General features: G+C 56.0%; 2 protein-coding genes across 3 annotated transcripts; one reads left to right on the top strand and one right to left on the bottom strand.

Moving 5' to 3' along the window:
- Positions 1-1,149: 1,149 nt before the first annotated feature.
- RBPJL (recombination signal binding protein for immunoglobulin kappa J region like) lies at positions 1,150-9,082 on the bottom strand. The gene is made up of 12 exons (XM_054693239.1): positions 9,061-9,082; positions 7,873-7,963; positions 6,579-6,704; positions 5,219-5,289; positions 4,937-5,052; positions 4,535-4,709; positions 3,421-3,558; positions 2,955-3,064; positions 2,601-2,753; positions 1,768-1,923; positions 1,540-1,643; positions 1,150-1,423 (listed from the first exon to the last, which is right to left on the bottom strand). Exons 1-12 carry the CDS (start codon positions 9,080-9,082, stop codon positions 1,150-1,152), a joined length of 1,536 nt encoding a protein of 511 aa, XP_054549214.1.
- MATN4 (matrilin 4) lies at positions 7,878-27,894 on the top strand. Of its 2 annotated transcripts, XM_037521557.2 has the most exons (11): positions 7,878-7,949; positions 10,300-10,413; positions 10,908-11,477; positions 11,958-12,080; positions 13,963-14,085; positions 14,184-14,306; positions 14,400-14,522; positions 16,355-16,768; positions 16,861-17,013; positions 19,421-19,528; positions 19,612-19,940. In XM_037521557.2, exons 2-11 carry the CDS (start codon positions 10,335-10,337, stop codon positions 19,668-19,670), a joined length of 1,875 nt encoding a protein of 624 aa, XP_037377454.1. In that variant the 5' UTR covers positions 7,878-7,949; positions 10,300-10,334; the 3' UTR covers positions 19,671-19,940. The 2 variants fall into 2 exon arrangements, with proteins under 2 accessions (XP_037377454.1, XP_054553835.1); XM_054697860.1 differs by lacking the exons at positions 19,421-19,528; positions 19,612-19,940 and adding an exon at positions 27,847-27,894.

The raw sequence follows: 27,894 nt of genomic DNA, 5'->3' as shown, positions 1-27,894 counted from the left end.
TTCAGCCTGCAGATGGCTGATGACGGAACTCAGCCAAGACTTCTAGAATGTAAAGAGCAAACCTCATTTCCTCCCCTGGGGAAATGTCAACTGCTTCTTTCTCTTGGGGCTTTCCATGTTTCGGAAGGTGGGGTGATTTCTGCAGAAACAAGCCCTTCCTCAGATTTCTATAAAGGGCCCAGTGTGGTGGTGCAGGGCCTGAGCCCATATTCCAGCCCAGACCTCCCCACTGAGCACCATCAGGAGGGGCACTACCTGATACAGGTAGCCGGGACCCCTGCCTGGTATTCTGCTTTCCTGCGGCAAACAGCAGCTGAGGGTGGGCAGGCTGAGGGGGCAGAACTACAACGTGGCATGTCCCTCCTTGGGGACATGGGTCACACAGAACACACTCCTTTTGCACAGAGATCTGTGATAGTGGGAGGAATCCCTGCCCTCAGGCCTGCATCCCTCTGGGCCCATGAGGGAAGTGCCTGGGTGAGTAGAGATGGCCAGATCTGACCCCCAGGCACCTGCCCAGCCACCAACGCTGTGGGCCAGGGAGCAAGCTCAGGCAAGGCTGGAGCCATAGGGAGTGTATGCAGGGGCAGGGCTGGCGCTCCAGGATGGAACCCAGGTCTCCAGGCAGGACCCCCATGCTTCAGGAGGGGGCCCAAGTGGGAGCCAGCACTCCAGGGGGGACTTGATACTCAGGTCAGACAAGTCCAGGGCCGGAAGGCCTTGCCACATAAGCTGAACCCCACACTTGGGGTGTGAAGCTCCTCTTGGAGACACAGCTGAGGGCTCGTGGGGCTGTTTGTGAGACCGGGAGGTGCCGAGAGAGAGACTGAGGGACAGGCACACACGAATAGATGTCCACAGAGTTCTTGAGAGGAAAGAGCTTGGTTTAGAGTGAAACAGAGTCGCCCTCCTGAGGGATCCGCGCACCCCTCTCAGGTGGCGTCTTCCGATGGAGAAGTGGCCACGAGCGAGCCGCCTGCCAGGTTTCCATGGCAACAGCTTTCAACAAGCTTTCGGCGCTCAGGTTAGCCCTTCTCTTCCCAGCGGAGGGGCAGAGCAGGGCCTGGGGCCGGCGTGGGCCTGGGCGTGGGGCTGGGGCCGCGGGGGAGCCGGGGCGCAGAGCTCCGGCGCGCGGCGTCCAGGGCGCGCCTAGGTCTGGATGAAGAGGTGGAAGTTGGTGCGCGTGAACTCGTGGTGGATGCTCTCCAGGAGCGCGTCGGCGCTGGCGGCCGGCTCGGGGGCGCCCGGGGAGCCGGGCCGCGCGCTGTACTCCGGGGTGTAGGTGAAGGAAAAGGCGCTGGGGTAGAAGAGCCCGTCGGCGCGCACGAGGCTCACCGGCACTGTGATGGGTGCGCGCAGCCAGCGCCAGTCGCTGCTGAAGGCGGCCACGTCGGGCACCACGCACACCAAGGAGCGCGGGCTTCTGGGGTGAGGGAGGGCACGGGTCGGGGTCGGGGGAGCGCTGCGGTGACACCAGTTAGGGCTGACGCTGCGCACCCTCCCTCTGGCCCCGGGGCTCGCCTCACCCCTGCCCCATACCTGTACATGGTTTCGGCCTCCACGTCCCCGAACCACACCTTGAGCCCCGCGTGGAAGTTCTCGCCCTGGAGCTCCAGCGTGGCCACGTCGCCTCCGCCGCTCAGCTAGGGGAGGGGGGACCCCACGGTGTTGGGCAAAGGGTGGCCATGAGCCTGCTGCTCTCCCTCACTGCTCTCCCCAGGGCAGGCAGGGTCGACGCCCAGCAGCGCCCCCCAACGCCCAGTTCACCTCGAGGGTGCTGATGAGGGGTACCGGGGTGACCGGCTCGCGGGTGCACGCCAGGCTGGTGCTGAAGGAGAATTCCACGGACTCAGTGCCGATGATGGTCCAGCAAGAGCTGTCGTTGAGCAGCGCCCGGTTAGCTTCCTTGGGGCAGGCGGAGGCCTGGAGGACACCAGAGGGCATCTAAGCAGGAGTTTGGGGAGCCCCCGAGTGCCTGGGCTTTCCCATCTAGTTTCCTGTCCTAAGTGTCCCTGTGAACCCGGACGAGACCCTACAGGTGTCTGCGTCAGTGAAGTTCCCTGCACTCACTAGTGTCTAACATTCCAGAATTCTATTTTTAAACACTGCACAATGTTACACCCTAAAATTTTACAGCTTACAATTTGGAAGGGACTATTGCTCAACAGCACTGCTGTTTCCTGCATGTTATGATTTTATCTCAGTCTTCTTGGAGAATATTCCCAGAGCATACTCTTACTTGATGATGTTAATAACATTTCCCACGTTCCATGCTTCTGTCTTAACAGTCTGTGCTTTTACTGTAATAGTCTGTTCAATGATACACAATACTTTATTTACACCCCACAGCCTAATAGATACCCTCGGGGACCCTCCCAGGCCCCCTCCCAAGGAAGCTAACGGGGTGCTGTTACAGCTCAACGGTCTATGACTAGGACTAGGGCAGGAGGATTGCTCAGTAACATTCCCGCTGCTGTTTCTACCTTCTCTGAAGCTGCCCTGCCCGTCTATGACCCAACGGCCCCGTGGAGGCGGCGCTGCTCAGCGGGGAGCAGCGGGGATGGCCAAGGTCTGGCTTTCTTGGATGCTTTGCTTCTCACCTGGAACTGCACCACCTTCTCCGTAGCCAGACATAAGTACGTGCCGCCCCCTCCTGGAGGATCCCCGGGAAACTGGAAGGCACACTTGTGCAGCTGGGAGATGGGCTCGTCCACATCGAGGAGCGCGCACTGTTTGGCCACTTTCCTGATGATCTACCGGAGAAGGGCGCCAGGCAGGGTGGGCTGGGTGCGCAGAGCCCACCCTTCCTGCCAGTTTCTGCTTCTCCAAGAGCCATGGGGGTACTGCCCCCCACTCCAGGGACCCTTTCCTCCCTCCGGGCCCAGAAACCACTGCATGTCCCCAGGAGAACGGGTGTCCTGCGGGAACCCTGCAGTGTGCCCCTTTTCCCATACCATCGGAGGTAGCGTGATGCCTGTGACGGTGCAGACCAGCTGCACCAGGGAGCCATAGCGGACGTAGCCCTCCCGAGGCGGGAAGTCCCCCTGGGAACAGTGTTCATCAGCTGAGGGAGGGGAGGGGAAGCAAGGAGATTTTCAGGGTATCAAGTTTCCACTCCAAATCCTGCCCTCTTGCCTTGGCTCCACCTCTCATCACACTTGGGGCCTGTGGGCCGAGCTGGCTGCAGGGAGGGAGCTAAGGCGGAAGGTTCTCATCCCAGAGAACCACCTCACAGACTTGTGCCCCCACGGGAGTTAGGACAAGGCCATCAGTCACTGACTGGCCTCTGGGGCTCTGTTTCTGAGCCTCAGCTCCTTGGGATGATGTCCCCTTTTTTGAGGAGTCACAGTGAGGCTCAATACACCCCTGTGTGCGTGAGAGAGAGAGAAGCGCTCAGCCCTGGCCCGTGGGGCTCATTACCCAGGTGCAGCGTGAAGGCAGCCCACTGTCTCGCGCTGGCCACGAAGGCTCCATCCTCCACCGAGAGGTAGCGGGTGGAGACCGTCTGGGAGCGCAGGCGGTTGAAGAGGGACACCTTGGAGCCCGAGGAGATGCACACTGCGAGGGGAGGGGCGGTCAGCGCCTGAGACTGTCCCTGCAACTGCCCAACTGTCCAGCCTCTGCCCCCAGGTGCCCATCGCGTGGACACACTGAGCACTCCTGCTCCACAGCCATTTACCCCTCTCGCTCCCCGCCTAGTGAGGACAGAGGCAGTGTTCTTACTGTTATTCAGGATTTTTCTTTTCTTTTTTCTATATTCTCAAAGCCCCTAGTCACTTGGGCCCCAGGGCAGTACTTATCTCAGCCACGTGTCTCTCCCCTACTAGCAGACAGCTGCTCTGGAACAGAACGGACACTTCTCTTTATTTAAGGGGGTCCCGGCACCTAGCACCGAGCCCAGGAATGCAGCAGGCACTCAGTAAGTACTTTTAGGGCCTCCCTGGTAGCACAAGGGGTTAAGACGCAACCTATGAAGCTCACAGCAGCACAAGTTCAATCCCCAGTCAGGGAGCTACCCACATGGCGCAGCAGACCTCTCCTGTCTCGCCCGCTGCTCCCCTCAGCAGTGTATTTCAGTCAGTCTGCCTGTTCTTCTCCCCACTCTGTCTCTGGTGAATCTGCTCACCCTCCACACCTCTGGCCTGTACCCCAGTTCTTGTATGCATAAATAAATAAATCTTTAAAAAATAAGTACTTTTAATTGAATTTCCTCTGCCCTTTTGTAGTCACTGGCAGTCTGTCTTTAGTCCTGCGTCCGCAGGAGGTTTTTGTCCGGTGTGGTCCTCAGCTTTCCCCAGGTCTGGTCTCTACCCCTCTCCCCGCTACTCGGCGGTCTCTAACTCGTCACGGTCCCCAGACAAGGCCCACCCACTCACCCAGACGCCGCCCGCTCTAGGCTCGGCCCCCGGGTCTCCAGCCTGACCCCCCGGGTCTCCAGCCTGACCCCACGCCTGCAGCCCCGGCCTCGCCCGCATCCCAGACCCAGCCGCCCGTACGACACCTCCCCGCCCAGCCTGCGGCCCGGCCCGCTCACGGTCGGTGTTTTTCAGCGACTGCTTCTTTTGCGAGGGCTTGGAGATGACCTTGATGAGGCGGCTGTGGAACGTGCCCAGCTCGCGGCCCCCGCGCAGCACCAGGCGCAGCACCAGCCTGAAGTGCTTCCTCTTGTCCGCGTCCGAGATGTACAGGGTCTTGGCGCAGCCGAACTCCTGCGGGGTTGGGGGGATGCGGTCGTCTCATCCCAGCCCCCCGCCGCCGCCGGCGAAGCGCCCTCCCTGCTACAAGACGTCCGCCCCATCGGGTTGACATGCACGAGTCAAGCCCTGGGGCGCACCCTCCAGGCGGAACCCCGGCGCCCCGGCTTCTGCAGGAGGGTCAATGAGTTCTCCTGTGCTGGGAAGAGGCCAGGATGGACGCAGCTCCCGCGGGCGCTCACCCTGGAGTCCGGCTGCTCTTCGAAATTCAGCTTCTGCGTCTCGGCGGCGCTGCCGGACGCGCCGTCCAGTCCCATGTAGCCGCACACGGTGGGCCCCGCCTCGCCGGGCTGGTGCGCTGGGGAGGGGCGCGCGGGCTCTGGAGCGCTGGGTGCCGGCAAGTCTCGATCTCGCCGCCAGATGGCGCGCGAGACCGCGTCGACAGCGCCGCGTCCCCAAGCTCTGCTGCGCGGACCCCCCACCCTGCATGGGAGGCGCCCCAGGGCCCGGGAGTCCGCCCTCACCTTGACCCTGCGCTGGCTTCACCCTCCAGCCGGGACCTGCGAGGTAGACACAGGGCGGGGGGCAGAAGAACCTGCGGAGACATGAGCACAGCCTTATCCACGAAGGGGCCCTGGGCTGTCCTGTCCCTGCGCAAAGGCGGCGCAGATCCAACAAGACGGTCCAGTCTCGCTTTTCCCGCCGCTCCTCCAGATCGTTTCTTGACTGTGAACCCCGTCCACCCCCAGACCTTCTTCCACTCCCCTCATTCAGTCCTTCAGCAAGCTCTGTCCACGCCTTCGCACATATCCACACCCCTGGCTTCTGGCCACCCCCACGCCGCCCCCAGCACGGCAGTTTTCTCTCGGCCCCGGCCTCGCCTTCCCCTGGTGTGTTTCCAGCCGCCTCCGGCGTGCTCGCACAGCAGTCACGGTGCTCTGTGTGTGTGTTTTTAAAGCATGTTACTCATCTTCTTAAAACTCCCATGGTTTAAATTCAGAGTCCTCACATGACCTGGCCAGCGCGCACCTCTCCAGCTTCATTTCCTCCAACCTCCCGCCTTCTCTAATCCCAGCCACTCCCACTTCACTGGACCTCGAGCCGGCCAAGTTGGTACAGCCTCAAGGTCTTGGCATTTTCTGTTCCTTCTCCCTGGAACCTGCTTTGCCCAGATGTTCTCATGCCTGGCTCCGTCTTCACATTCAAGTCTCAGTTCAGATGTTTCCTCCTTCAAAGGCCTTTCCTGCACCTTGACCTTTCTAGCGAGAGTCTGGGTTCTCTTTCCCTGCTGGCTCTCATCACATCTGGAAATAGGGCCTCCCTGGTGGCACAGGGGTTAAAGACACTGCACTACCAAGCTATCGCCAGGCACTGTAGCAGGAGTTCGATCCCTGGCAGGCCTGGGAGCAACCCACATGGTGCAGCAGACCTCTCCTGTCTCCCGGCTGCTCCCCTCAGCAGTGTGTTTCAGTCAGTCTGCCTGTTCTGTTCCCCACTCTGTCTCTGGTGAATCCTCTCACCCCCCACACCTTTGGTCTACACCCCAGTTCTTGTATGCATAAATAGTAAATAAAACTTTTTAAAAAATCTGGAAATATATCCTTTGCTGACTTTGGGTACTTTGCTTGCTCAGTGGCGTGCCCAGTGCCCGGACACAAGCACCCAGCGAGTTGCTGAAGGCTAGAGTGAAGAACTGGGCCAGCGGGAGGACAAGTAGGGGCTGTGGCTTCTCAGGGAGGTGCTGTAGAGAGGACAGTGGGGCCATGGGGCTGAGGGCAAAGCTCAGGTAGATCAGCAGGTAGCTGAACTGAGTCCTCCCCAGGTTCTAAAAGACACACGAGGGAAGCGGGTATAGGGACTGGGCCAGGCCACCGAGGCACCTACCGCTTCTCATTTCCATAGGATTTCTGGGCCACCTTGGCATGGAGGATGCGCACGGTCTGTTCGCACTGCAGCTGCAGGCACCTGCGCACACCTTCCCTCAGGACGGAGGTGCCCTCCAGGGATGACCTGGAGGGAGGGCAGGCCAGGGCACGGCTGGAGCAGAAGGGGGGAGGTGAGGGGAGACTGAAGCATGAAGGTTGAATGAAATGAATGGGAGGCATGTTCCGCCTCCTGCGGGGACGGGCGGTGACGCCAAGGGAGAGGACTCTGGTGCGAGTCGTGAGCAAAACATTTGGTCTGTGTGGTGCTCAGTGAGCCCGCAGGAGCCCACCGGGACCACGCACGTGCCACTATGGGGGTCTGCCTGGTCAGTGAGCGTTAGCCAGAGCCTCCAGCCGCACAGAGGCTGCACTCCTGCAGGTCTTGGGGGGAGGCAGGGTATGTGAGGGTGCTTGGCTTCCCTGCAGCCTAGAGGAATCTGCCCCAGGGGAGGCTTGAGGCCAGGGGAAAAAGGCTTTCCTGGACCCCAAGACCAGGGGCTTTGCAAATGCCTGGAAACATGGAAGGGCCCGGCCAACTGGGCCCCCAGGATGCTGGGGGATCCCTTGAGCCTGACGGGGGTCCTCGCCACCTCCCTGTCCTGATTCCCTCAGAAGAGGCCCTTTGCTGTCCCAGACAGATGTCCTTTCCTCGAGCCCAGGGCTCCGCCGCCCAGTGGGTGGTCGGAGGGCGCCCAGGAGCCAGTGCGCTCAGCCAGAGAGCTTTGCTGGGTGAGGGTGGGCGGGCCTAAGACCCCAGCAGTGGCAGAGAACCGGCAAAGGACTGAAAGTGGAGACTGGAGGGAACCCCGGCGGGGCCCGGCGGCTGCCCTGGGGCTGTCCTCCTGGCAGGACCTGAGTCGGGATCAAGCCTCCCTCCAGGAGGGCGCCGCGGAGGCAGGAGCCCGGGCCGCCCCTCGCCAGCGGGGCCAGGCCGCCGGCGGCCGCTCCGCCCCTTGGGGCGCTCCTCGGGGCAGTGCTCGGCGGCTTCCAGGCATTCCGCGCGCCGCGAGGGCAGCCGCCGTCTCCCGCCCCGCAGCTCGCCGCGGCGGCCGCTCCGAGGGGGCGCGGACTGGGGGGCGCCGCGCTCGCCCCGCCCACCCCCATGGGAGGGGAGGGTCCCCCCTGCTAGTGGGAGGGGTCGCAGCCCGCGCTCCCCCTTCGCGCTCGCCTGCCCCGGGTTAAATGCGGCCGCCGCCTCCGCTCGCCCCAGCCGCCTGGCAGTGCCCGCCTCGGGCACGCTGCCCGCCCGTTACCTGGTCCAGCTGCCCGCGAGGCTCCGCCCGTCCGCTCGGCTCAGCGGCCGCGCCTCCAAATTGTCCGGTAGGCTCAGGTGAGTCAGAGGGCCTGGGGGCGCGGAGGGGTCTGCGGCGAGGGGTTGGGGGGCGCGAGGCAGACGAGGCTAGGTATTTAACACCTGGCAGCACGACTCTGGCCCCCCATCCGGCAGTCCCCACTTCTGTGGGGTCCAAATTGAACCCCAACTAACAAGGTCACGGAAATGGGGGGCCTTCCCCCTAATCTTTTCCCTCCAGGCACGCCCCCAAAATGTCATTCTGCAGCCAATTCTTGAGGAATTATTCAACCCTGCCCATCTTTGAGCGCCTGCATTCCCCACTCTAAGGGCATTTCCAAGCCAGGATGAGCCCCTGGGGAGCCCGGGGCTCCAGGGTCCTGCCCCCCCCATGGCTGTGTGGCCCCGGGCCAGACACTGCCCTCTCTGGACCTTCTTCCTTCCTCTGTGGAATGAGGGGGTTGGAAAGGAAATTTGAAGCAGCAGCAACTTTGACTTTCGAGGATTCCTGGGGTGCAGGTGGGGCGCCAGGTGAGATGCTGGCTCAGGCCAAACACAGGATAAGGGGGGGCATTCATCAAGCCTTGGGGGCTCAGAGGCTTCGCAAAGACTCTTTGTGTCTTTCCTCGCCTTCTCCCCGAGTGCTGGCCTCGCGGGCACACTAGAGAGGCGTTCATTGCTCGCCCTCCACCTCCAGCAGCAGCTGGCACATCTGGTTGAGTCACCCTCCCGTGACGGGCCCTGGCAGAGGCAGTTCTGTTCCTCTACCGGGCCTGCAGGGAGGAGGCAGAAAGGAGCCTGGACCCGAGGCGGCCCGGAGTGAGCCGCAGCCCCCGGCCGCTCAGAAAGGGCCTATTCACGGCCCGGGGGCGGGGCTGCGGCTGGGTTAGGGGCGGCGGGGGGGGGGGGGGGGGGGGGGGGGGGCCTTGGGGCGCGGGCGCGGAGGAGGGAGCAGAGGGCAGGAAGAGGAGAAAAGGGATTTACTGACTCCGGGGCGCCAGGCCCAGCCGCCCAGAAGCGAGAAGGGAAGCCGGGGTCCCTTGCCGCGAGGAGGGCCTGCGTCTGGGCCTTCACTTTCCCATCTGTACAACGGGGATCCTCTGTCGTTGTCAAGGGGCGTCGCCACGGGTGGCGCGGGGTGGGCGCTTACCTGCTGCCCCCACAGAGTCCATGGCCCCGCGCGCTCACTGCCCTTCGGGGAGCGCGTGCACCGCCGTCCCCAGAGGCCTGCGCACCCTGCTTGGGGGCCCCGCGCGGGATATATCCTGCCCGAGCCTTATCTCCAAGGCCCCGGGGCTCCTGGCCCTGTTTGCTCAGGGCTGGGGCACCTGCTGGGCCGGCGCGGCCTTCCCACGGCGCCTCGCCCGCAGCCGGGCCGGGAGGGCGCCCCTGGCGGCCGTGGGGGGGAGCAGCGCCCCGCTCGGAGTTCAAGGGCGCGCGGGGTGGGGTGGGGGGGTGGGGTTGGGGGGTGCTTCCAACCCCCCCCTACACCTAAACCCTGAAAAAAGGGTGCGGCTAGCGGTTGGGGGGCATGTCTGAATGTGTGTGTGTGTGAAGGACCCCCACACTCAGGGGGCCGAGGTGGGGGGTGGCGTCCATCTGCCGCGGTTGTCCTCGCTGGAGAAGGGGCCGCTGAACACTCGGTGGGGGGGTGTCCCCTGAAACCCCAAGGAAGTAGGGTTGGTTCCTGGCGCGGCCACTTTTTGGCCGCAGGGCTTTGGGAACCGGTGTTTTTCTAGGTAAACGGGAATAAGAGAGCGTCGCAGGAAATGTCCAGAGCATGAGGCACCAAAATGCATGAAAAGCATTTAATACCGTACTTGGCATTTGGAAAAAGGCGTTTTATTTTTATTATTTTTTTAAGATTTATTTTTATTTATGCATAGAAGAGCTGGGGTACAGGCCAGAGATGCGGGGAGTGAGAGGACCCACCATTGACAGAGTGGGGAGCAGAACAGGCAGACTGACTGAGATACACTGCTGAGGGGAGCAGCCGGGAGACGGGAGAGGTCTGCTGCGCCATGTGGGCTGCTCCCTGGCTGGGGATCGAACTCATGCTGCAGAGGCTGCGGATCGCTTCAAAGTGCGGTGCTTAAGCCCTTGCACCGCCAGGGAGGCCTGGCGTTTTCTTTTCAAATTTTGTAATTTTTAAAAGCTACTTTCGATTTACTTACCATTCTGCGATTCTACAGAGAAATTCCTTGCATTTCCCAGCAAGCCCATGTACTGATTTTTTTTTTTTTTTTTGGTGAAAGATTTCAAAAACATACACAAAAGCGAGAGGTGAGTAAAATAAACTCATGATCCTCTTCTCCCCTCCACGTGTCCATCCTCCAGAAAAAGAGCTCTGCAAATACTAACGTTGTGCTATTTCCCCTCCTCCCTCCAGGCTCTGACAGCTCCGTTCTCTGTCCCCCAAGCGCCATGAGGGGGCTTCCAGGCTGGCCCTTGGCCCTGCTGCTCCTCCTTCTCCTGCCCTGGGAAGCCCAGCTCCAGCGCGCGGGTGAGCGGCGGCCTGGCCAGCAGGGGATGGGGAGCAAGAGCTGGTTCTCCACCTGTCGTTGGCGAGGCCGGGGAGAGAGAAACCAGGGCTTTGAAACCGGAAAAGGGCTGGATTTGAGGTCGCAGCCTCACCTCTTTGGGCCTCAGTTTTCTCAGGTTGTGGCTTCGAGGTGGCAACGTGGGGCTTATGCAGAACTGCCCATTGGGTGTTAAATTTTTCAAAGCAGTCTGGAGCTTTCACATGAAAATCCCGATTTGGGATTTCTTTTGAAAAAGCCAGAGGCTGCTGCCATTGAATCCACCCCCCCCAACCCCACCCCCATCTTCCCGAGCGCCATGCTGCCTCAGAATAGCTCTCTCCACGGGCTCTCAGCCTGGTTCCTTCTGCGCTGGGCGCGGTTACCCCGGGACAGCTCCAGTTCGCCCTGGGTTTCGGGGGAGGGCCTCCTCCGAGATCTTCGCTGATTTTGGAAAATCTCCCCGATCTTCTCGCAGGTCCCATATGCCGCTCTGGGCCCCTGGATTTGGTGTTTGTGATCGACAGCTCGCGCAGCGTGCGCCCCTTCGAGTTCGAGACCATGCGGCAGTTCCTCATGGGCCTTCTGCGCGGCCTGGACGTGGGGCCCAACGCCACGCGCGTGGGTGTGATCCAGTATTCGAGCCAAGTGCAGAGTGTCTTCCCTCTCGGCGCCTTCTCGCGCCGCGAGGACATGGAGCGCGCCCTCCGCGCTCTCGTGCCTCTGGCGCAGGGCACCATGACCGGGCTGGCCATCCAGTACGCCATGAACGTGGCCTTCAGCGTGGCGGAGGGGGCGCGCCCCCCGGAGGCGCGCGTGCCGCGCATCGCTGTCATCGTGACGGACGGGCGACCCCAGGACCGAGTGGCCGAGGTGGCCGCAAAGGCGCGCGCCCGCGGCATCGAGATCTACGCGGTGGGGGTGCAGCGCGCCGACGTGGGCTCCCTGCGCGCCATGGCGTCTCCCCCGCTGGACGAGCACGTCTTCCTTGTCGAGTCCTTCGACCTCATCCAGCAGTTTGGCCTGCAGTTCCAAAGCCGGCTGTGCGGTGCGTCAAGGGAGCGCTGCAGCAGGGCGCGGATTTCCGCCCACTCCGGGGCCCCGCCTGGGGCGCCAGCTGTTGCCCCGCTCACCCCCTAGTGCAGCGTCCTCTGCTGCCCCCCACCCCCACCCCCACCCCCCCCGCCCCGCGCGCAGGCTGTGTGTGACTTCAGTGCTGCCCGCCTTTGCTTCCACGGGCCTAGCTCCACCACCTCTGGCCCTTCTCTTACCCCTGCGTAGTCTTGACCCATCCCGTTGACACATCTAGCCCGGGGAACCCCTCTTCTGAGCTTATTCTCAGGGGCTACTCGGGCCCTATCATTTCTCCAAGCCCTCCGACTTGGATTGGCCCTTCCCCTCTTACAAGGGTTGTATTCCACCCAGGGCCATACTTGAGCTGGCACCCGCCTCTGATTGCAACCAGTTGTCTCTTGTGGCAGCTTCTGTCCCTCTGTCCCCTGCTGATTCTAGGCGTGTGTGTCCTCAGGAAAGGACCTGTGCGCTGAGGGGAGACACGGCTGCCAGCACCAATGTGTCAACACCCCGGGCATGTACCGCTGCGCCTGCAACCCTGGCTACCAGCTAGCAGCGGACAACAAGAGCTGTTTGGGTGAGAGCTTCCCTTGCCCTGCAAGTCCAGGCTCCTGACCTTCTGTGGCTCCCTGTTGTCCCAGCACCCGGAAGGGCCTTTGGAAGTAAAAGCCCAGCTCCTGCACTTTACATCGCTAAGAAAGGGGAGGTAGTGCCTGGGGACACTCAGGTTCTTGGTGGGGCCAGTGTAGAAATTTGGAGCCTACAGTTAAGTGGAGCCCCCACTCCTCTCTCGGGTTGGTCTCCTTCCTGGCTCCATACACCCCCAAACTTGTTTGTGTCTTCTCATAGGCACATTTTTTTAAAGATTTATTTATTTATGCATACCAGAACTGGGGTGCAGGCCAGAGATGCGGGGGGGGGGGTGAGAGGATTCACCAGAGACAGAGTGGGGAGCAGAACAGGCAGATCCACTGAAACACACTGCAGAGGGGAGCAGCGGGCGCCACAGGATAGGTCTCCTGCACCATGTGGGTTTCTCCCTGGCCAGCCTGGGAGGGGATCGAACTCGTACTGCAGAGGCTGCGGATTGCTTCTTAGTGTGGTGCTTAACCCCTTGCGCTACCAGGGAAGCCCCTCATGGGCACATCTTTACTGTTTCTGTGACTTAAACACTGCTTGAGTCTTCAGCCCCCCCCATCACGCCCCTGCCTCCACCCCCCACATGTCAGTCATTCCTGCTTCTGCATCTCCGCACTTTCTTCTTATGGCGACTGTCCCCCTGGTGTCCTCGCCACTCCTTTCTGCACCTGCAAGTTCTTCAAGGCTCTGGTTCTTCATTTTTATTTTCAGAAAAGTTAACAGCACACAATGTCTGGCTCATACAGTTGGGATTTTCTTTCGCGTGCGTGTGTGTGTGTGTGTGTGTGTGTGTGTGTGTCCTCTCTTTTGATCATAATTGCAGCTTCCATTTATGCTGCCAAGTTAGCATCAGACGCTGTGGTTGGAATGTTAATGCTGCATCTTCAACCTCACAACCACCTGGAAAAAGAGGGTACCTGATTCCAACAGCCCCGATGTCAGCTTGTTTCTAGAAACAGAAAAGGCTGGCTTGAAGCCCCATGTGATGACCCATGAACATTCAATCCCCTCCCCCAAGACCCCTGGGAATCCCCAAGTGTAGTCCCCTCTGCTGTGAACTTCTGCTGAATCCATTCAATTTGTGGATCCTCGCTCAGTTTCTCAATCCACAGTGATCCTCTTGCTCCATGCGTGTAGCTCAGCCTCTTCCTTGGTTAACATACTTGTGTACACATGGGTATGTGTGGGCCTCTGTAAGTGTGCTTATGTCCATTTTACTAAAGATGATGTGAGTTATATTTAAGCAAAACCAAGTTTTCATGCACAAAGAAACATCCATCATTCATAACTGAAAATTACATACACTTGTTTCTGAAAGTCCTCAGTCAGCCCCCTCTCCAGGCAGGTGTTCTCACTAGCAAGCTCATTCCTCTCCATACTCTCTTGTGCCCCCCTCCACTCCCATCTCTTTTCTAGGAACCCCAAATTCCCAGCTTTTTAATGCAGGGTAATTCACCTGTCTCCATCCTCAGTTTCCAGCTCAGCTCTTGGGTGGCACTTTCAAGTCACCAAGGCACTCAGCAGGGCAATAGTTCACCCTTCTCAGAAGGAACTTGCAAGTAGCACTTCCATTATATTCCCTTTTTGCAGACAGGAACGTGGCAGAACCCGGCCCTTCGCTGTCAGTCAGTGAGCATCTTGAGGGCGGGGCCCCTGCTTTCTACAGCTGTGGATTACAGCTGGGTACCACCCCGGAGTGCTTAAGTAGGATCTTTGGGATTGGGCCCACACATAGGTGTTCTCCTAACGCTGCTTGGAATTTGTGCTGTCAGGGCTGAGAAGTACTGCCCGGGCGTCTGCTGACCTCACCTCTTTTTCAGCCATTGACCTGTGCGCTGAAGGGCTCCATGACTGTGAGCACCTCTGCATCAGCTCCCCAGGGTCCTATTCCTGTCACTGCCATGCTGGCTTTGTACTCCAGCAGGACCAGAGGAGCTGCAGAGGTAAGGGAGTCCCCCACACCTCAACTAGCACCCTGGACTGAGGCCTCTTGATGGCTCCAATCCTAAGTGACATCTTGTGGTCTCTGACTTCCTACCAGCCATCGACCACTGCAGCTTTGGGAACCACAGCTGCCAGCACGAGTGTGTCAGCACATTTGGTGGCCCTCGGTGCCGCTGCAGAGAGGACCATGACTTGCTGCCTGATGGCAAGAGCTGTCAGGGTAAGGAGGGGTCGCCTGTATTTGTGCTGAGGGACAGGGGATCTTAGCTGGTGGAGTCTACCCTGACTCATCATGACCTGTCTTTCCTTTAAGCCCGGGACCTCTGCAATGGTGTAGACCATGGATGTGAGTTCCAGTGCGTGAGCGAGGGCCTCTCCTACCGCTGCCTGTGCCCTGATGGGCGGCAACTCCAGGCAGATGGCAAGAGCTGCAATCGTGAGTTAGGCATGGAAGGGTGTTCTGTCTGCCCCTGACCCACTGCCCATGTCTGAGCATCCTTGGCTTGCTCTTGCGGTGTGGTATATCCATGTGTGTTTTGAAGTTGTCTTTTTTTGGGGGGGAGCGGTTGGTGCCATGCCCTGCCTCTATCTCTTTCTCCTTAATCCTCTGCCCTGCTGCAAAGGTTAATTTAAAAAATGCTTGTTTGATCACATTGCTCTCTTACTCAAAAGCTTCTGTGGCTTACCAGTGCCTACAAAATAAAGATCAAAGCCCTTCCCCTGAGTCTTTCAATTGGTGGTGGATTTTAGTGGACAATGAAATCCAATCAGTGGGTCACAACCAGCATTTAGAAGAGAAAAAAATAGAGCTTGCTGCATTTATAAAGAGTAAATGTTTCATGAAATGTAATTGTATATGAGCACATGCAGTATGTCATGGTATATTGTTGTGGTTGACATTATTTTCACGTGGGTTGTGGTAAAAAATTTGAAACCACTGCCTCAGCTCATCACAGCCTTGCTTCAGCCAACCCAATCAGCCCATCTTCTGCCACGCTAGAACATTTCAGCTGGGCCGGACCACCCATTCCCGAGTGCCTGGATCCCAGCTTCCACCTCTGCACATACTGCCCTCACCATGTAGAATGTCCCTTTTGGCCTTGGCAATCAAGTGTCACCACCTCCATGCAGTCTTCCTCAACAACTCCAGGAAGTTTGAATTTTTCCTGCCTTGGAGTCCCTGCATGTCTTGCAATTCTAGCACTTTCTTTGACTGTGGCATATGACATTTCTGACCTCTCTGCCCTGTCCTGATTTCCTTAAAGAACAGAATTATGTTTCTTCCTGTTGAACCTCCTTCAGGGCCCTGCAAAGTCCCTGGCTCAGACCAGGAGAGGCAGCATTGTAGAGTGACGCGAGCATGAGTTTTGGGAGACAGAATTGGTTTAAAATCAGCCAACATGTAGCTATGGAATCTGGGGCAAATGCATTATCCTTCAGAACCTCAGATAACTGGGAAGATTGAGAAAAAATACATATGTCCAGGAGGATTTTGCATATGTCCAGGAGGTACATATGTACAGGAGGATATGTACCGAGGATTTTCTTTCTGTGTTTTCAGTTATCCCTGGTCAACTGCAGTCCCCCCAAATTATTGCATGCAATAAGATATTTTGAGAGGGAGACCATGTTTACAGAACCTTTTTTATAGTGTAGTGTTATAATTGTTCTATTTTATCATCAGTTATTGCTGTTAATCTTTTAGTTTGCCTAAGTTATAAATTAAACTTTAGCATAGGAATGTACGTGTAAGAAACACCACACTCTTTACAGGGTTCAGCACTGCCCTGGGTTTCAGGTACTCCACCCCCTTGGAAGCATACTCCCTGGGGTACTGAGAATTATTGCAAAGCACTTAGCCAAGTGCCTGGCACAGGGTAAGCTGTCAAAAAATGTTTTATTTATTATTATTAATAGCGGTAAAGTGTTTAGAATTCTGAACATACTATTCATAGATCAAGATTAGGTAGCGATTGGAGTTCTGGTTGCTTTTGTTGTTTTTCCTCTTCAGCTCTCCCTCCTTCTCCAACTCCTGCTCCTCCTTAAAGTATTTTTAGTAGATTGCCTGACTCGTGCTAAGCACACAATGAATGCCAAGGGTTATAAAGATGATGAATGCTGACAATAACATTGTTGTTATCATTTAACACAGTGCCGGGCACAAGAAAGACTTCACAGATGGTATTTGCTATATAACAAGTGTTGGCAAATGAATGATCAGATGGGCAGCAGGCTGGTCCTTGCATCCAAACACTGTTCCCTCCCCAGGGTGCCGGGAAGGCCACGTGGACCTGGTTCTGCTGGTCGATGGCTCCAAAAGCGTGCGCCCGCAGAACTTCGAGCTGGTGAAGCGCTTCGTGAACCAGATCGTGGACTTGCTGGACGTGTCCCCCGAAGGCACTCGCGTGGGGCTAGTGCAGTTCTCCAGCCGCGTGCGCACCGAGTTCCCGCTGGGCCGCTACGGCACCGCGGCAGAGGTGAAGCAGGCCGTCCTGGCGGTGGAGTACATGGAGCGCGGTACCATGACCGGGCTGGCCCTGCGCCACATGGTGGAGCACAGCTTCTCTGAGGCGCAGGGCGCGCGGCCTCGCGCCCTCAACGTGCCTCGCGTCGGCCTGGTCTTCACCGACGGCCGCTCCCAGGATGACATCTCGGTGTGGGCCGCGCGCGCCAAGGAGGAAGGTGGGCTTGGCACAGAGATGCGTTGGGCTGGGGCTGGCTGGGTGGCGGCTTTCCTGAGGGGTAGGGCTCCCCTTGTGTCCTTGACCCCGTAGGCATCGTCATGTACGCCGTGGGCGTGGGCAAGGCTGTGGAGGAGGAGCTGCGTGAGATCGCGTCCGAGCCTGCCGAGATGCACGTGTCCTACTCCCCAGACTTCACCACCATGACACACCTGCTGGAGAACCTCAGGGGCAGCATCTGCCCGGGTGAGCACATCTGCCTCGGAGCCCCGCCCCTTCTCTCGTGGCTCAAACACTCCTGTCTCCCTTCCCGTGGCCAGCGGATGGAGCCACTAGACAGCAGTAATTACTCGAAGTGTGGCCCATGTCACTTGGGGGCTTGTTCCAACTGCAGTATTGACAGCGCTTTGCAGACATAGTGAATCAGATTTCCCACTTTTACAACGATCCTTAGGTCATCTGAATTTATGTTTAGGTTTAAGACACACTAGACTAAGCAAACTGCCACCGAAATTAGTGGGTATTCAGAATAATTTGGGGATATTTTTCAAAGGCAGGCCAAAGCAAGTAGAGTCGGACTTGTTGGACTCAACTTTACACACCTGGCAAGTGGCGGGGTAGAAGATGTTTCAAATACACAAAGATCTGTATTTTTTTTTTTTTGAACAATGTAGCCCATAAATTCAATCCATTTACTTTATAGGGTGCTCTCCTGGGAAATAGAGATCCAGTCTGTCTGTGAAACGCGCTGCTGAAACTTGTGTCCTCGTGTTCATAGGCAGCATAGGGAATTGCTGAGGATAATTTTTGCCACTGTCTTTAGACTTTTAACCCAGGCTTATGATGTGACTCTCTTTTAGACCATCATGCCTCTCCAGAGCTAAGTTCTGCAGGGCTGCCCTGAGGAATCTACCACTTTGTATACACATATACTCATATTTGTGTTTGTGTATACATTTATACATAAATCTGTACCCCCTCTCTCCCCCTCACTCCCTAATTCTAATAATTAGCCAGGGTATCGGGGAGGCACTGGATTAGCAGCTTTTAAAGGGTCCTTCCTATCCTGACTCTTATGTTCTCTGAAATCTGACTTTGGATACATCACTTACCCTTCCTGAACTTTCCTCTTCTGTAACAGGGAGGTACTGGCTGCCCAGGTTGCCATCTCCTTCACCCCCCTCCACTCTGGCACGCTAAGAGAAATCTGTGGCTGAGCTTCTTCTCCAATTGGCTCTGTGACCTTGGGCAGATCCTTTCTGGTCCTTGGTTTCCCCATCTGTTAAGAGTGTTTGCAGGACTGTTAGCAATACCAGTGATGGCGCAGTGTGCTGCCATTACAAAACTAAGATGTAACTTAAAAAAAAAAAAAAGATTTATTTATTTATTTATACAAGCACTGGGTACAGTCAGAAGCGCGGGAGGGTGAGAGAATTCACCAGAACCAGAGTGGGAAGCAGAACAGGCAGACTGAAGGGAGCAGGGGGCACGGCAGGAGAGATCTGTGTGCCATGTGGGACCCTTGCCGGCAGCCGGGGATCGAACCAGCACTGCAGAGGCTGTGGGCAACTTCGCAGCCCAGCGCTTAACCACTGCACCACTGGGGAGGCCCCTAACCTTTCTTTTTAAAACATTAGTTTTTATTTATTTATGCATACAAGAACTGGGGTGTAAGCCAGAGCTGTAGGGAGTAGATGAGAGGATTCACCAGAGGCAGAATGGGGAGCAGAACAGGCAGACTGACTGAAATACACTGCTGAGGGGAGCAGCGGGGAGACAGGAGAGGTCTGTTGCGCCATGTGGGTTAGCTCCTTGGCCGGGGATGGAACTCTTGCCGCAGTGGCTGGTGATAACTTGATAGCACTTAGACTTTAATCCCTGTACCACCAGGGAGGCCCTAAGATGTAGCTTTTCAATCATAGCAGCGAGGCATTATTGAAAGCAAAGTGTTAGGCACTATGCTGTAATACTAAACATGGTACATGTTTACAGAATTTCAGTGACTGTAAGATTTATTTGTTGGGCTCCAGCCCCAGGGTTTCTGATTCAGAAGGTCTGCGGTGGTGTCTGATAATTTGCATGTCTAATTACTTGCTAGGAATGCTAATGCCACTGGCCCAGAGACCACACTTTTTCAACTACATCAGTGGTTCTCAAACACTATAAAGTGTTATCTGTGCCAGGCTGTGCCGTAGATTGGAAAGTGGCACTTTCCAATAAGCTAGCCACTGGCTGCGTGTTCTCATTTCATTTCAATGCACTAAACTGAAAATTTTAGCTCTTCTGTTGCACTGGTCGCATATCAAATATCAAACAGCCACTTGTGACTTGAAGCTGTTGCCCCGGGCAGGGCAGATATGGGACATTCATTCCCATCACTGCATAAAGTTTCATTTGGAGCGAGCTGCTGAGGACACGTGCTTCTCCAAGTGTGGTCTGTATCCATCTTACACATGAGCAACAGGCTTAGAAGCCCTTGAATGCGATTTCCAGATTCTCACAGATAGGAGCTGCCCCTTGGCCCACGTCTGTCTGACTCCAAAGTCCATATGCCCAGGTACAGGTCCGGTGGAGGGGGATCAGAGAGAGTGGGCCCGGGCCGGCTGGTCCTCCTGCAAGTTCTCACTCTCCTGGCTCTCTTGCTCCCTGGCAGAGGAGGGCATCAGCGCGGGCACAGAGCTGCGCAGCCCCTGCGAATGCGAAAGCCTCGTGGAATTCCAGGGCCGAACGCTGGGGGCGCTCGAGAGCCTGACGCAGAACCATATCCTTTGGGACTGGGGCCCGGAGACTGGAGGTGGGGTGCAGGGATCCCCACCAACCCCAGCGGGTTCCTTAACCGCTCACTGGCCCAGCTGACCGCGCGCCTGGAGGATCTGGAGAACCAGCTGGCCACCCAGAAGTGAGGGCCGCAGCGGGGCCGCACCCGGGCTGGGGTGCATTTCTGTGGACTGTGCCCCCTCGGACGCCGTCGGGGCGCCGGGACCTGGCAGAAGCCGGGCCCCTCGGGCTTGGGCTGTCGGGGAGCAGGCGCTGGAGGCCCCCGGCGCTGTGCCGGAGCCGGCCTCGCCGGGACCTGGAGCCGGCCTGCGGGGGCGCGGAGCGGGGGCGCTGCGCCCGCACGCCCTCGCCGCGTGCTGTGCTTAGTTCTTTGTTGAATTTCGGTTTTGATTCTTTTCCTTAAAAAAATATTCTGGTTTCCATGAGGCTGGTTTGTGGGTGTTCCTGAGCCGCCAGGGGCAGGGGAGAGCAGACGGCGCGCTCAGCGGCGCCCCGGCGTCTCCTCGGAGAAAGGCGCTTTGTCCCGGGGTCCGGCTGGGCGTTTGGGGGGCTGGGGACCCGGCGCTGCTTCTCCCTCCTTGTTTATTCAGCCAAGAACAGATGGCTCCTTATTCTGGTCGCGGGAAGGCAGGGCTACACCGGAACTCTTGGGGTTCAAGCCAGTCTGAGCCCCTCCATTCCTCAGCGGGCAGGACTCTTTGCCTGCCTCATGGTGCCTCCAAACCTGGCACAAAAGCCACTAAAATTGGGCGGGAAAGGGGTTGACAAGGACGTAGGAGACCGTCGTTGAACCCCTAAATGGACAAACTGGGGGCGAATAGGTGAGTTTCACCTGGATTTTATCTCCCTCCAGCACCTAGAAGAAGAAATATCAGTCGGGTTCTCTGAGCCAGACCCGGCCTCTGCCTGCTCAGCCTGTGCCCCGTCATCTGCCGCCTCTCCAAAAAACAAACAACCTACCCCTCTTATCCCCGCAGGCAAAAAACCCCATGAAGTGCCAAGCTGGCAAGCACAGGGCAGGTTCTCTATCCATTCAGGCAGAGGGTAAAGGAGAGTTTTGGAGCCCTCTGGCTTTTTCAGCCTTTAATGATCTTTCCACACCAATTGTGGGGCAAGCCTGCAGGCTGGCAAGGCAGGGAGGCTGGGGGCCCAGGAGGCTGGCAGGCCTCCCAACCCTTGGCAGGATCTTTGCTCTGGGCTTTCTCTGGCGTTCCTCTCTGCTGCCCGTTTCGACTGGCTCTTATAGCCTCAGCCTCCAGGCTCAGGTGCGCACACTTACGCATGCCCACACCATGCTCCAGGTGTCCACCATCAAGCATGCGTACCCCACACCCACACGCCCAAGATGCTTTTGCATTAGCACAATCAAGGCCGCAAGTGATGGCCACAGAGGCCAGCAGCATGAAAGACTGAGCATCTTCATTTACCACACACCTCACTATCAGTAAAGAACTAAAACCAGTACCATTTCCCAAGTGCATGTAAAAACTGCAGATGTAGATGCTTTCACTCCTAGGAAGATCTGCAGTCCTAGGCAATTTTCTCTCGGTTTGTTTCCTAATCTGTAAAATGGGGATTGAAATTGTTCACTCAACAGTGATGGCGAGACTCCAGGAAATTATTCTAAGGCATCTGACATGGTGCCAGGCGCATAGTAGGCCCTTAATGAATGGACTAGATGTTCTTTTTTCCTAAAGATTTATTTATTGATGCATACAAGAGCTGGGGTACAGGCTAGAGATGCGGGCGGTGAGAGGATCCACCAGAGACAGAGTGGGGAGCAGAACAGATCAACTGACTGAAATACACTGCTGAGGGGAGCAGCGGAGAGACAGGAGAGGTCTGCTGTGCCATGTGGGTCACCTTCCTGGCTGGATATCGAACTCATGCTGCAGAGGCTGCTAATAGTGTGGCAGCCCTGGGACTTAACCCCTTGAGCCACCAGGGAGCCCTGGCTGTTCATTTTTTTCTTATAATGATAGCTAACATATTTAGTCTTTGACAGTAATTGATTTGCGGATATTTTCATTTTTTCCATACAACAGCCTTGTTTGTTTTTGCCTTACTATCCCTGTTTCACACAGGAGGAAACAGAGACACAGAAAGGTTAAATAAAAGCTTCCCAAAGTCATATTACTAGAAAGAAACCTCATGTTTAGTGGCCTAAATAACACAAATTTATTAACTGATAGGTGTGGAGGTCAGAAGTCTAAAAGGGTCAGAAGTCTAAAAGGGGTCAGATGAGCATGCCTTCCGGAGGCTGCTGTTTCTTTGTCATTCGGTTTCAGGTGTCAAATCCCCGGTCTCTGTTTTATAAGGGCCCTTGTGATTAATTGGGTTGACCCAGGTAAACCACCTGTCTCAAGCTCTTCAACTTAAACCATCAGCAAAATTCCTTTGCCCTATAAGTTCCTGAGTCTGGGGTGTGGACATTTTTTTTTTTTTGCTGGGGAGGGGGATTATTAGTCTGCTTATCACAAAGAGCTTGAAGCCAGGCAAGGTGACCTCAGAGCAGCTTTTTCCAGGAACTTCTATGTCTTTACCAAATATGCCTATACCTAGATTTGGTAAAGAGGAAGAGGCATGCTTGAGTGAGGCCTCTGAGTGGGGAGCACTTGGGTGGGGGTGAGGTGCACCTTACTATAACTGTAGCAGAAAGAGGAGCCTTCAGATGAGAGGATGGAGTAAAGGGCAGGTATGGAGGGAGTCTTCCTGGAGGAGGTGACCTTTGGGCCCAAACTTAAACCATACCTGCTGGGGATTTCACAGGTGAATGAAGCCTGAAGGTGTGTGGTCAGGAGTGAAGGGAGCATGGGTGATGCGATGACTGAAATCTTTCCTGGATGAAGGGTCAGATGAGCACAGCAGCTGGAGTGTGGCCTCACTGTTCATCCCTTTTGTTTACAGTCAGGGAGCCAGGCCCGGAGCACAGAATTGCCTGCCCAAGACAACACAGAAAACCCCAGGGGGATCAGGCGGCAACCTGGGCGTCTGACTGAAATGCAGTCCTCTACTGATGAGGGGGGCACTGAAAGCAAAGGGGAGAGACAGCCTCGTCCCTCCTCCCTGGCGCGTGGCCTGGATTACCTTGTTTCCTGTCTCACCGGCACTTTACTCCTGCAATGTTCCCAGCGGCCACTGGATGGGGCCTGGACCTCTGATTTGGACTTGGATCCCAGAGTCCTTTCACTTGACATTTGACACAGACTGATGAGCCAGGCCAGTCCTTCTCTATAGACCTTCTACCCCCACCCCCTCCACTGGCAGGAAGTGCCTTCTGTCCCTTAGGCATTGGCCACATTCTCCTGATCTGCGGCCAGCCCTGTTTGTTACCAACATGTCAGTGGTGACAGGTTGCCTTGCCCACCTCCTTTCCCTTTCCTCTTACCTTTTCACCTTTTTGAGTAGGAAAGAATGTCCCACCTAAGGGTAGCTGGCCTTTCTTGCTTTGTTTATACCTTCCTCCTACTTCAAAGGATAGGAGACTTATAGAGGCCTCATCAGTTCACTTAAAAAAAAAAAATCCATTAACCCAAGAACAGAAAGTAAGAATCCAAGGGCGGGGGGAAAGGGGGAGCCACATTGCTGAGAAAACTCAAGTCCAGTAGGCTCAGAACCTGAGCAGACCCTGGGCCTGGGCCACCTGGCGTCCAGACCAGGGTGGGGGGTGGGAGGAGAGTGGGGTTTGCAAGCTTCCAGAATCTGCTTAGACTGGCACAGAGCACTTACATTGGGGGGAATTCTTGAGTCTCATCCCTGGAGGGAACTCAGAGTCCTCAGTTTCCTCAGTTCCCTGGAGATTTTGAATAATTAAAAACCGGGGTCTCCTGCAGTGACTGGCAGAGATGTTAAGCACGGAGCTGTTTCTAACCTGGGAAATGCATGTGGCCTGGGCTGGGAAGACCAAGAGCAGGCAGGACCTGCCCTCCCAGAAGTTATGTTTGCAAGTTTGCCCTCCCGGCCAATCACCCTGACTCTCTCTCTGACTTTCATCTCTCTACATCCTCTGGCTCTCTCTTGCCATGATTTTTGACCTTTCTATGCTTCTATTCTAACACACAGTTTCTCCAACTGGCAGAGCTCCTATGTCCAAGGGTTATCAACTCTTCTGGTTCTTTGGACCCAAAATTATGAGCAAAGAAGGGAAGAAAACTAGTAATTACAAAATCCCTGCAGCAGGCCAGGGCTCTGCCCGATCTTGCACCCTTTCTAGAAGGGAATGCCAAGGTCAAAGAGGCCAGCAGCCCAAGGCCACAGAGCTGGGATTCGAACCCAGGTGTCTCTGATCTCAGAGTAGCCCATTGCACACATCAGTTCTACCCTTCCGTTCATCAGATCAATGTGGACTTAAAAAAACAAATACTAGGAAACTTAAGGGGCAGACAAAAGCATGAGATAAATAAGAGATGAGGGCCAGAACCCTGGTCTTCGAGGGGTATTTTAAGCAAATTCTCAGACTCACGAGTCACTGCTTCTGTTCTTCATCCTGTCCTGGGAAATCCCACCTCCACCCCACAGCACCCCGTCTCTGCCCTTTTGCAAGCTCAAGGTGATTCTTCTCCCTGACTTGCAAACATAACTTCTGCTGTTCACCTGGGTCTCTCACAACTGGGGAGCACGGGGGAGTTCTTCTAGCAGCAAGACTGGGGGTGGCTAATATTGAATTTTCAATATTAATCCATTCATTAAAGTGGAATGGTCCCAGGTGGCTATTGACAGCTGAACTGGACACCGCAGGTGTGGAGAACCTGGAGAGAGGCGAGGTGATTTTTTTGAATGGGGTGGTGTAGGGGCAGGAATGGGCACAGTGCAGGTTCTCTATGATCCGAGCAGACGGAATAAAGGAGTCCTGGAACCCTCAGTGGCTTTTCAGGCTTTTATTGGGGTTTACCAGGTACACGGCAGGCAGGGGTGGTCGGGGGCAGAGAGGCTGACAGGCCTCCCAGCCCCCAGCAAGTCTTCACTCTTTCTGGGCTCTCCGGTGTTCTCTCTGCTTCTCTCGTGGTTCTACTCTCTTCTCATGGTACTGCTGGCATCCCCGTGACACTGCCCTTATAAGCTCAGTCTCTCAGCCCAGGTGTACCCACTTACACATGCCCACACCCCACTCCAGGTGCTGCCATCAGGCAAGCATTCAGGACTGCAAGGTTCCATCATCAATCCTAATGGCGGGAGGGCAGAAAAGCCTGATACTTTTTATTTACCCTACAGGTGGTTGTCGGGGGGATGATGCCCTTTGAACTGAGGTTCCGATGAAGAGAAGGCAGGCTTCCAGTGCTGGGGGTATTGAGGGGGGCGTGCAAATGCAGGGAGGAAAGAAGGCCGGTGAGGCTGGGCTTTGGTGGGTAGGGTTGGTAGTGGACGAGGGCTTGCAGAGGCTTGGGGCTTGGCAGCTGTGACTAGGATGCCCAACGCGCCCCTGACCCTGCTTCATCTCGGCTTCCTAACCAATCAAGTGGGCTTGGCCGCCGCCCCTGTACCTGTCCCCTTCCCTCTCAGGGCTGCGGGGAGGCTCAGAGGGCCCTGATGATGTTCAAACGCTTCCAAAATGGTAAAGCGTTGCCCTTGGAGAAAGCCAGCGCGGTGGTTCCTGGAGGCCCCGGGCCAACGTGGCCGGGAACTTGCTAGGAACGCACCCTGGGGTGGCCTGAGAGCTGAGCGTTCATAGCTGGGGCTGGGCCCAGCGATCTGTGATTGCACCAGCCCTCCAGGTGGCGGTGGTGCGCGCTCAAGTTTGAGAGCAGTGGGGGAGCAGTAGGGGAGCAGGGCCGGGAGGGGTGAGGAGGACCGTCACCTCCTCTTCCTCGGTCTCCAGGAACAGGGAGAGGGGTTCGGAGGGGAGGTGTCAATGCTTTCTGACCCTCTAGGCCGCCTCTCAGGATGGGTCAGTGTTTAGTTGCGCATGCACTGATTCAAGGCAAAGCAAAACAGGGAAATAAGACCTTTGCATGATTTTGGGGGGAATTATTTAAGCAATTCAGACCCACAGTTAAAATAAGCCTTGACTAGCGCAGAGGGCATCAAGTGGGGAAAAAAAAATCCTCTGGCTCCCCTGATTGCTGTCCTAAGTGGTTTCTTGGGAGTCTTTCCAGACAGTCCCTGCACGGGCAGAGGAAACTAGCACCCGCTCTGAAGCCGGCTTGCTTGCTTTGGAATCCCAGGTTTGCTGCTTATTTGTCAAATAAATGGGACAATTTGCCTCCATTTCCTTATCCCCAAGACAGAGCTAATAATGGCACCAACCTCACGGAGTTGTTGTGAGAATGAAATCTAATTCCAGTAAAAGCAACCAGTGCCTGTTGTAAGGGAAGCGCTATGTGCTGGGGTGTGTGTCATACACGCAGTATGTCTTCTTATCACAAAAAACAAGTGGAAGGAGATTGCACATTCCTGACCCTTGTTCTGTTCCCTGTGGCTCTACCCGGAATGCCTTTTTCCTCTGGCAGAGCGTGTGCATGAGGATGTTTCTGGTTTCTCTCTAGCCTATGTCTGATCACCTTTCCTAATGGGGGTGTTAGTCATCAGTCTTTTAGGGGGACCAGAGGAGCCAGGACTCCTTTCTCCATTCCCTGGGAGGTAGACAGGGGGCATGTCGGCATCAGGCAGCTGTCTAGACCCCGGGGGCAGACCAGCTTGTTCAGATCCCAGGTCTGCCGCTGGCTGTGTGACCTCAGGCAAGTTATTTTAGCTTCTCTGTGTGTCACTCAAAGGCGGCCAGTTCTCTCACCTGTAAAATAGAGGTGATAAGATTCCCTCTGCCACTGGATTAGCATGAGGATTACATGAGATGATCCGCTTAGCATGTTCAGAGCTCTGCCTGGTTCATAGTATGTACAAAACGATTCTTTGTAAATAAACAAGATGCATGGCTGAGGTTTAATGAGTTCTGTGCTTTCTCCTTGGGCGATGACATCTTGAGGGAATAAAGCAAAGGGGCAGGGACAGCTGGGAAGTCATTTGTGACCGTGATGGCGTTGAGTCCACTGCTGGATTCCTAACCAGATGCTTCTTGCTGGTGAACTTGCCTGACTTTCCTGGTTTCTGACCATTATTGCTATGAACTAGTTTCTATCTCTACAAGGTTTCAAAAGTCAGGGCTGGAGAAGATTATGAATAGAACAATGTGAAGTAAATGTTAAGTGAAAAAGGGAAAGAAGTGGTGCCCTCTAGGGTTGTGAAATAGTCTCCCCCATAGCCTTCCTGTTGGCTCTTACTGTTGAGTAAGCGGGTGTGACGTGGCTGTTGCTTGCATCCGAGAACTGACCATTCCTTCTTCATCCTTTGTAAGGACTGCATAGTATTCCACTCTCGTGTATAACACCTCAATTAGTCACTCCTTATTGGTGGGTGGCTGGGTAATTTACAGACAGTGACATGCTTCTTAGAGTCTATTGTTCCACCTATATGACCCCATCTCTGACTCTCCTGATATTCACAGGCACACAGCTGGGTGGGGAGTGGTGTCATCCATAGCGTCACACAGTGCAGGTACGAGCCTCTGCCTCTTTTCTGAAACAGGACTGGCAAAAGATTTAGAATAATAGAGAGCTCAGTGGGCCAGAGAGGAAGTGGGAGGGATTCCGGATAGTGGGGTGGGGATGAACTGCCGGCCTGGTTCCTGCTCAGCGCCTTCACCCAAAGCCAGGTCTTCCCTCACCTGGAAGGTTGGTCTTCATCATGTTACGTCAGCAATGGGGAAGACATCTGCACCCTCCAATGCCTTGAGGGCGCTGTGACTTGCGTGCCAACCTGTGGGTACTCACCCTGTGAGAGGGGCCTGGAAGGAGAGCAAGGGCTGAGCTTGTGCATGGTGGGCTTTTGGCAGCTAAGAACTCACAGGGCTACTGAGCCTGTTTTGTGTACCAGGCACTGCCATGGGCTCTTTATCCAACGTGACCCTGTGTGATTCTTGTGGCAAGTCTGTGAGGCTGGAATCATCATTCCTATTTCACAGATGAGACAGCCGAGGCACCAAGTCACTCAGTGAACACTCCATGACCAGACTCCTTCCTACGTCATCAGCTCGCTCAGTAACGGGAGGGTGGGGGCTTTCCCTTGACTCAATAATTGCTGCCCAAAGGTGAGGTCTAGGAGGAAAGAGGAATCAAGGAAGGACTTCAGGAAAAGTGGGCAGCCCCGGCATTCTGCATTCGGCTGCATTCTCGCGGGTCAGGGGAGACAGGGAGGCAAAGGCGGCTGGGGTGTGCACTGAAGAAGCACAATGACAGCGACACTATGGACAGAGATGACTAATGTCATAACTAATGTCATAACTGGCCTGCGCTCTTCTCTAACCAACAGGTAGGCCAGAGAGAATGGGGCCCTTATGGGGCTGAAGCTCAACTGTGC

The sequence above is a fragment of the Talpa occidentalis genome, unplaced genomic scaffold (assembly GCF_014898055.3).
Source record: "Talpa occidentalis isolate TD23 unplaced genomic scaffold, MPIMG_talOcc4v2.1 talOcc4.10, whole genome shotgun sequence".
Taxonomy (NCBI): Eukaryota; Metazoa; Chordata; class Mammalia; order Eulipotyphla; family Talpidae; genus Talpa; species Talpa occidentalis.
This window is presented reverse-complemented; position numbering and strand designations above follow the sequence as displayed.

What these genes read in the sequence shown, in the direction of transcription:
- MATN4 (XM_037521557.2), top strand. Translation starts at nt 10,335, where the DNA reads ATGAGGGGGCTTCCAGGCTGGCCCTTGGCCCTGCTGCTCCTCCTTCTC. An exon ending in GGACAACAAGAGCTGTTTGG is followed by an intron (nt 12,081 to 13,962) that starts GTGAGAGCTTCC and finishes CCTCTTTTTCAG; the next exon opens with CCATTGACCTGTGCGCTGAA. An exon ending in GGACCAGAGGAGCTGCAGAG is followed by an intron (nt 14,086 to 14,183) that starts GTAAGGGAGTCC and finishes ACTTCCTACCAG; the next exon opens with CCATCGACCACTGCAGCTTT.
- RBPJL (XM_054693239.1), bottom strand. Translation starts at nt 9,082, where the DNA reads ATGGACTCTGTGGGGGCAGCAG. An exon ending in TGCCTTCACGCTGCACCTGG is followed by an intron (nt 3,065 to 3,420) that starts GTAATGAGCCCC and finishes CCCCTCCCTCAG; the next exon opens with CTGATGAACACTGTTCCCAG. An exon ending in GAGGCCGAAACCATGTACAG is followed by an intron (nt 1,424 to 1,539) that starts GTATGGGGCAGG and finishes CCCTCACCCCAG; the next exon opens with AAGCCCGCGCTCCTTGGTGT.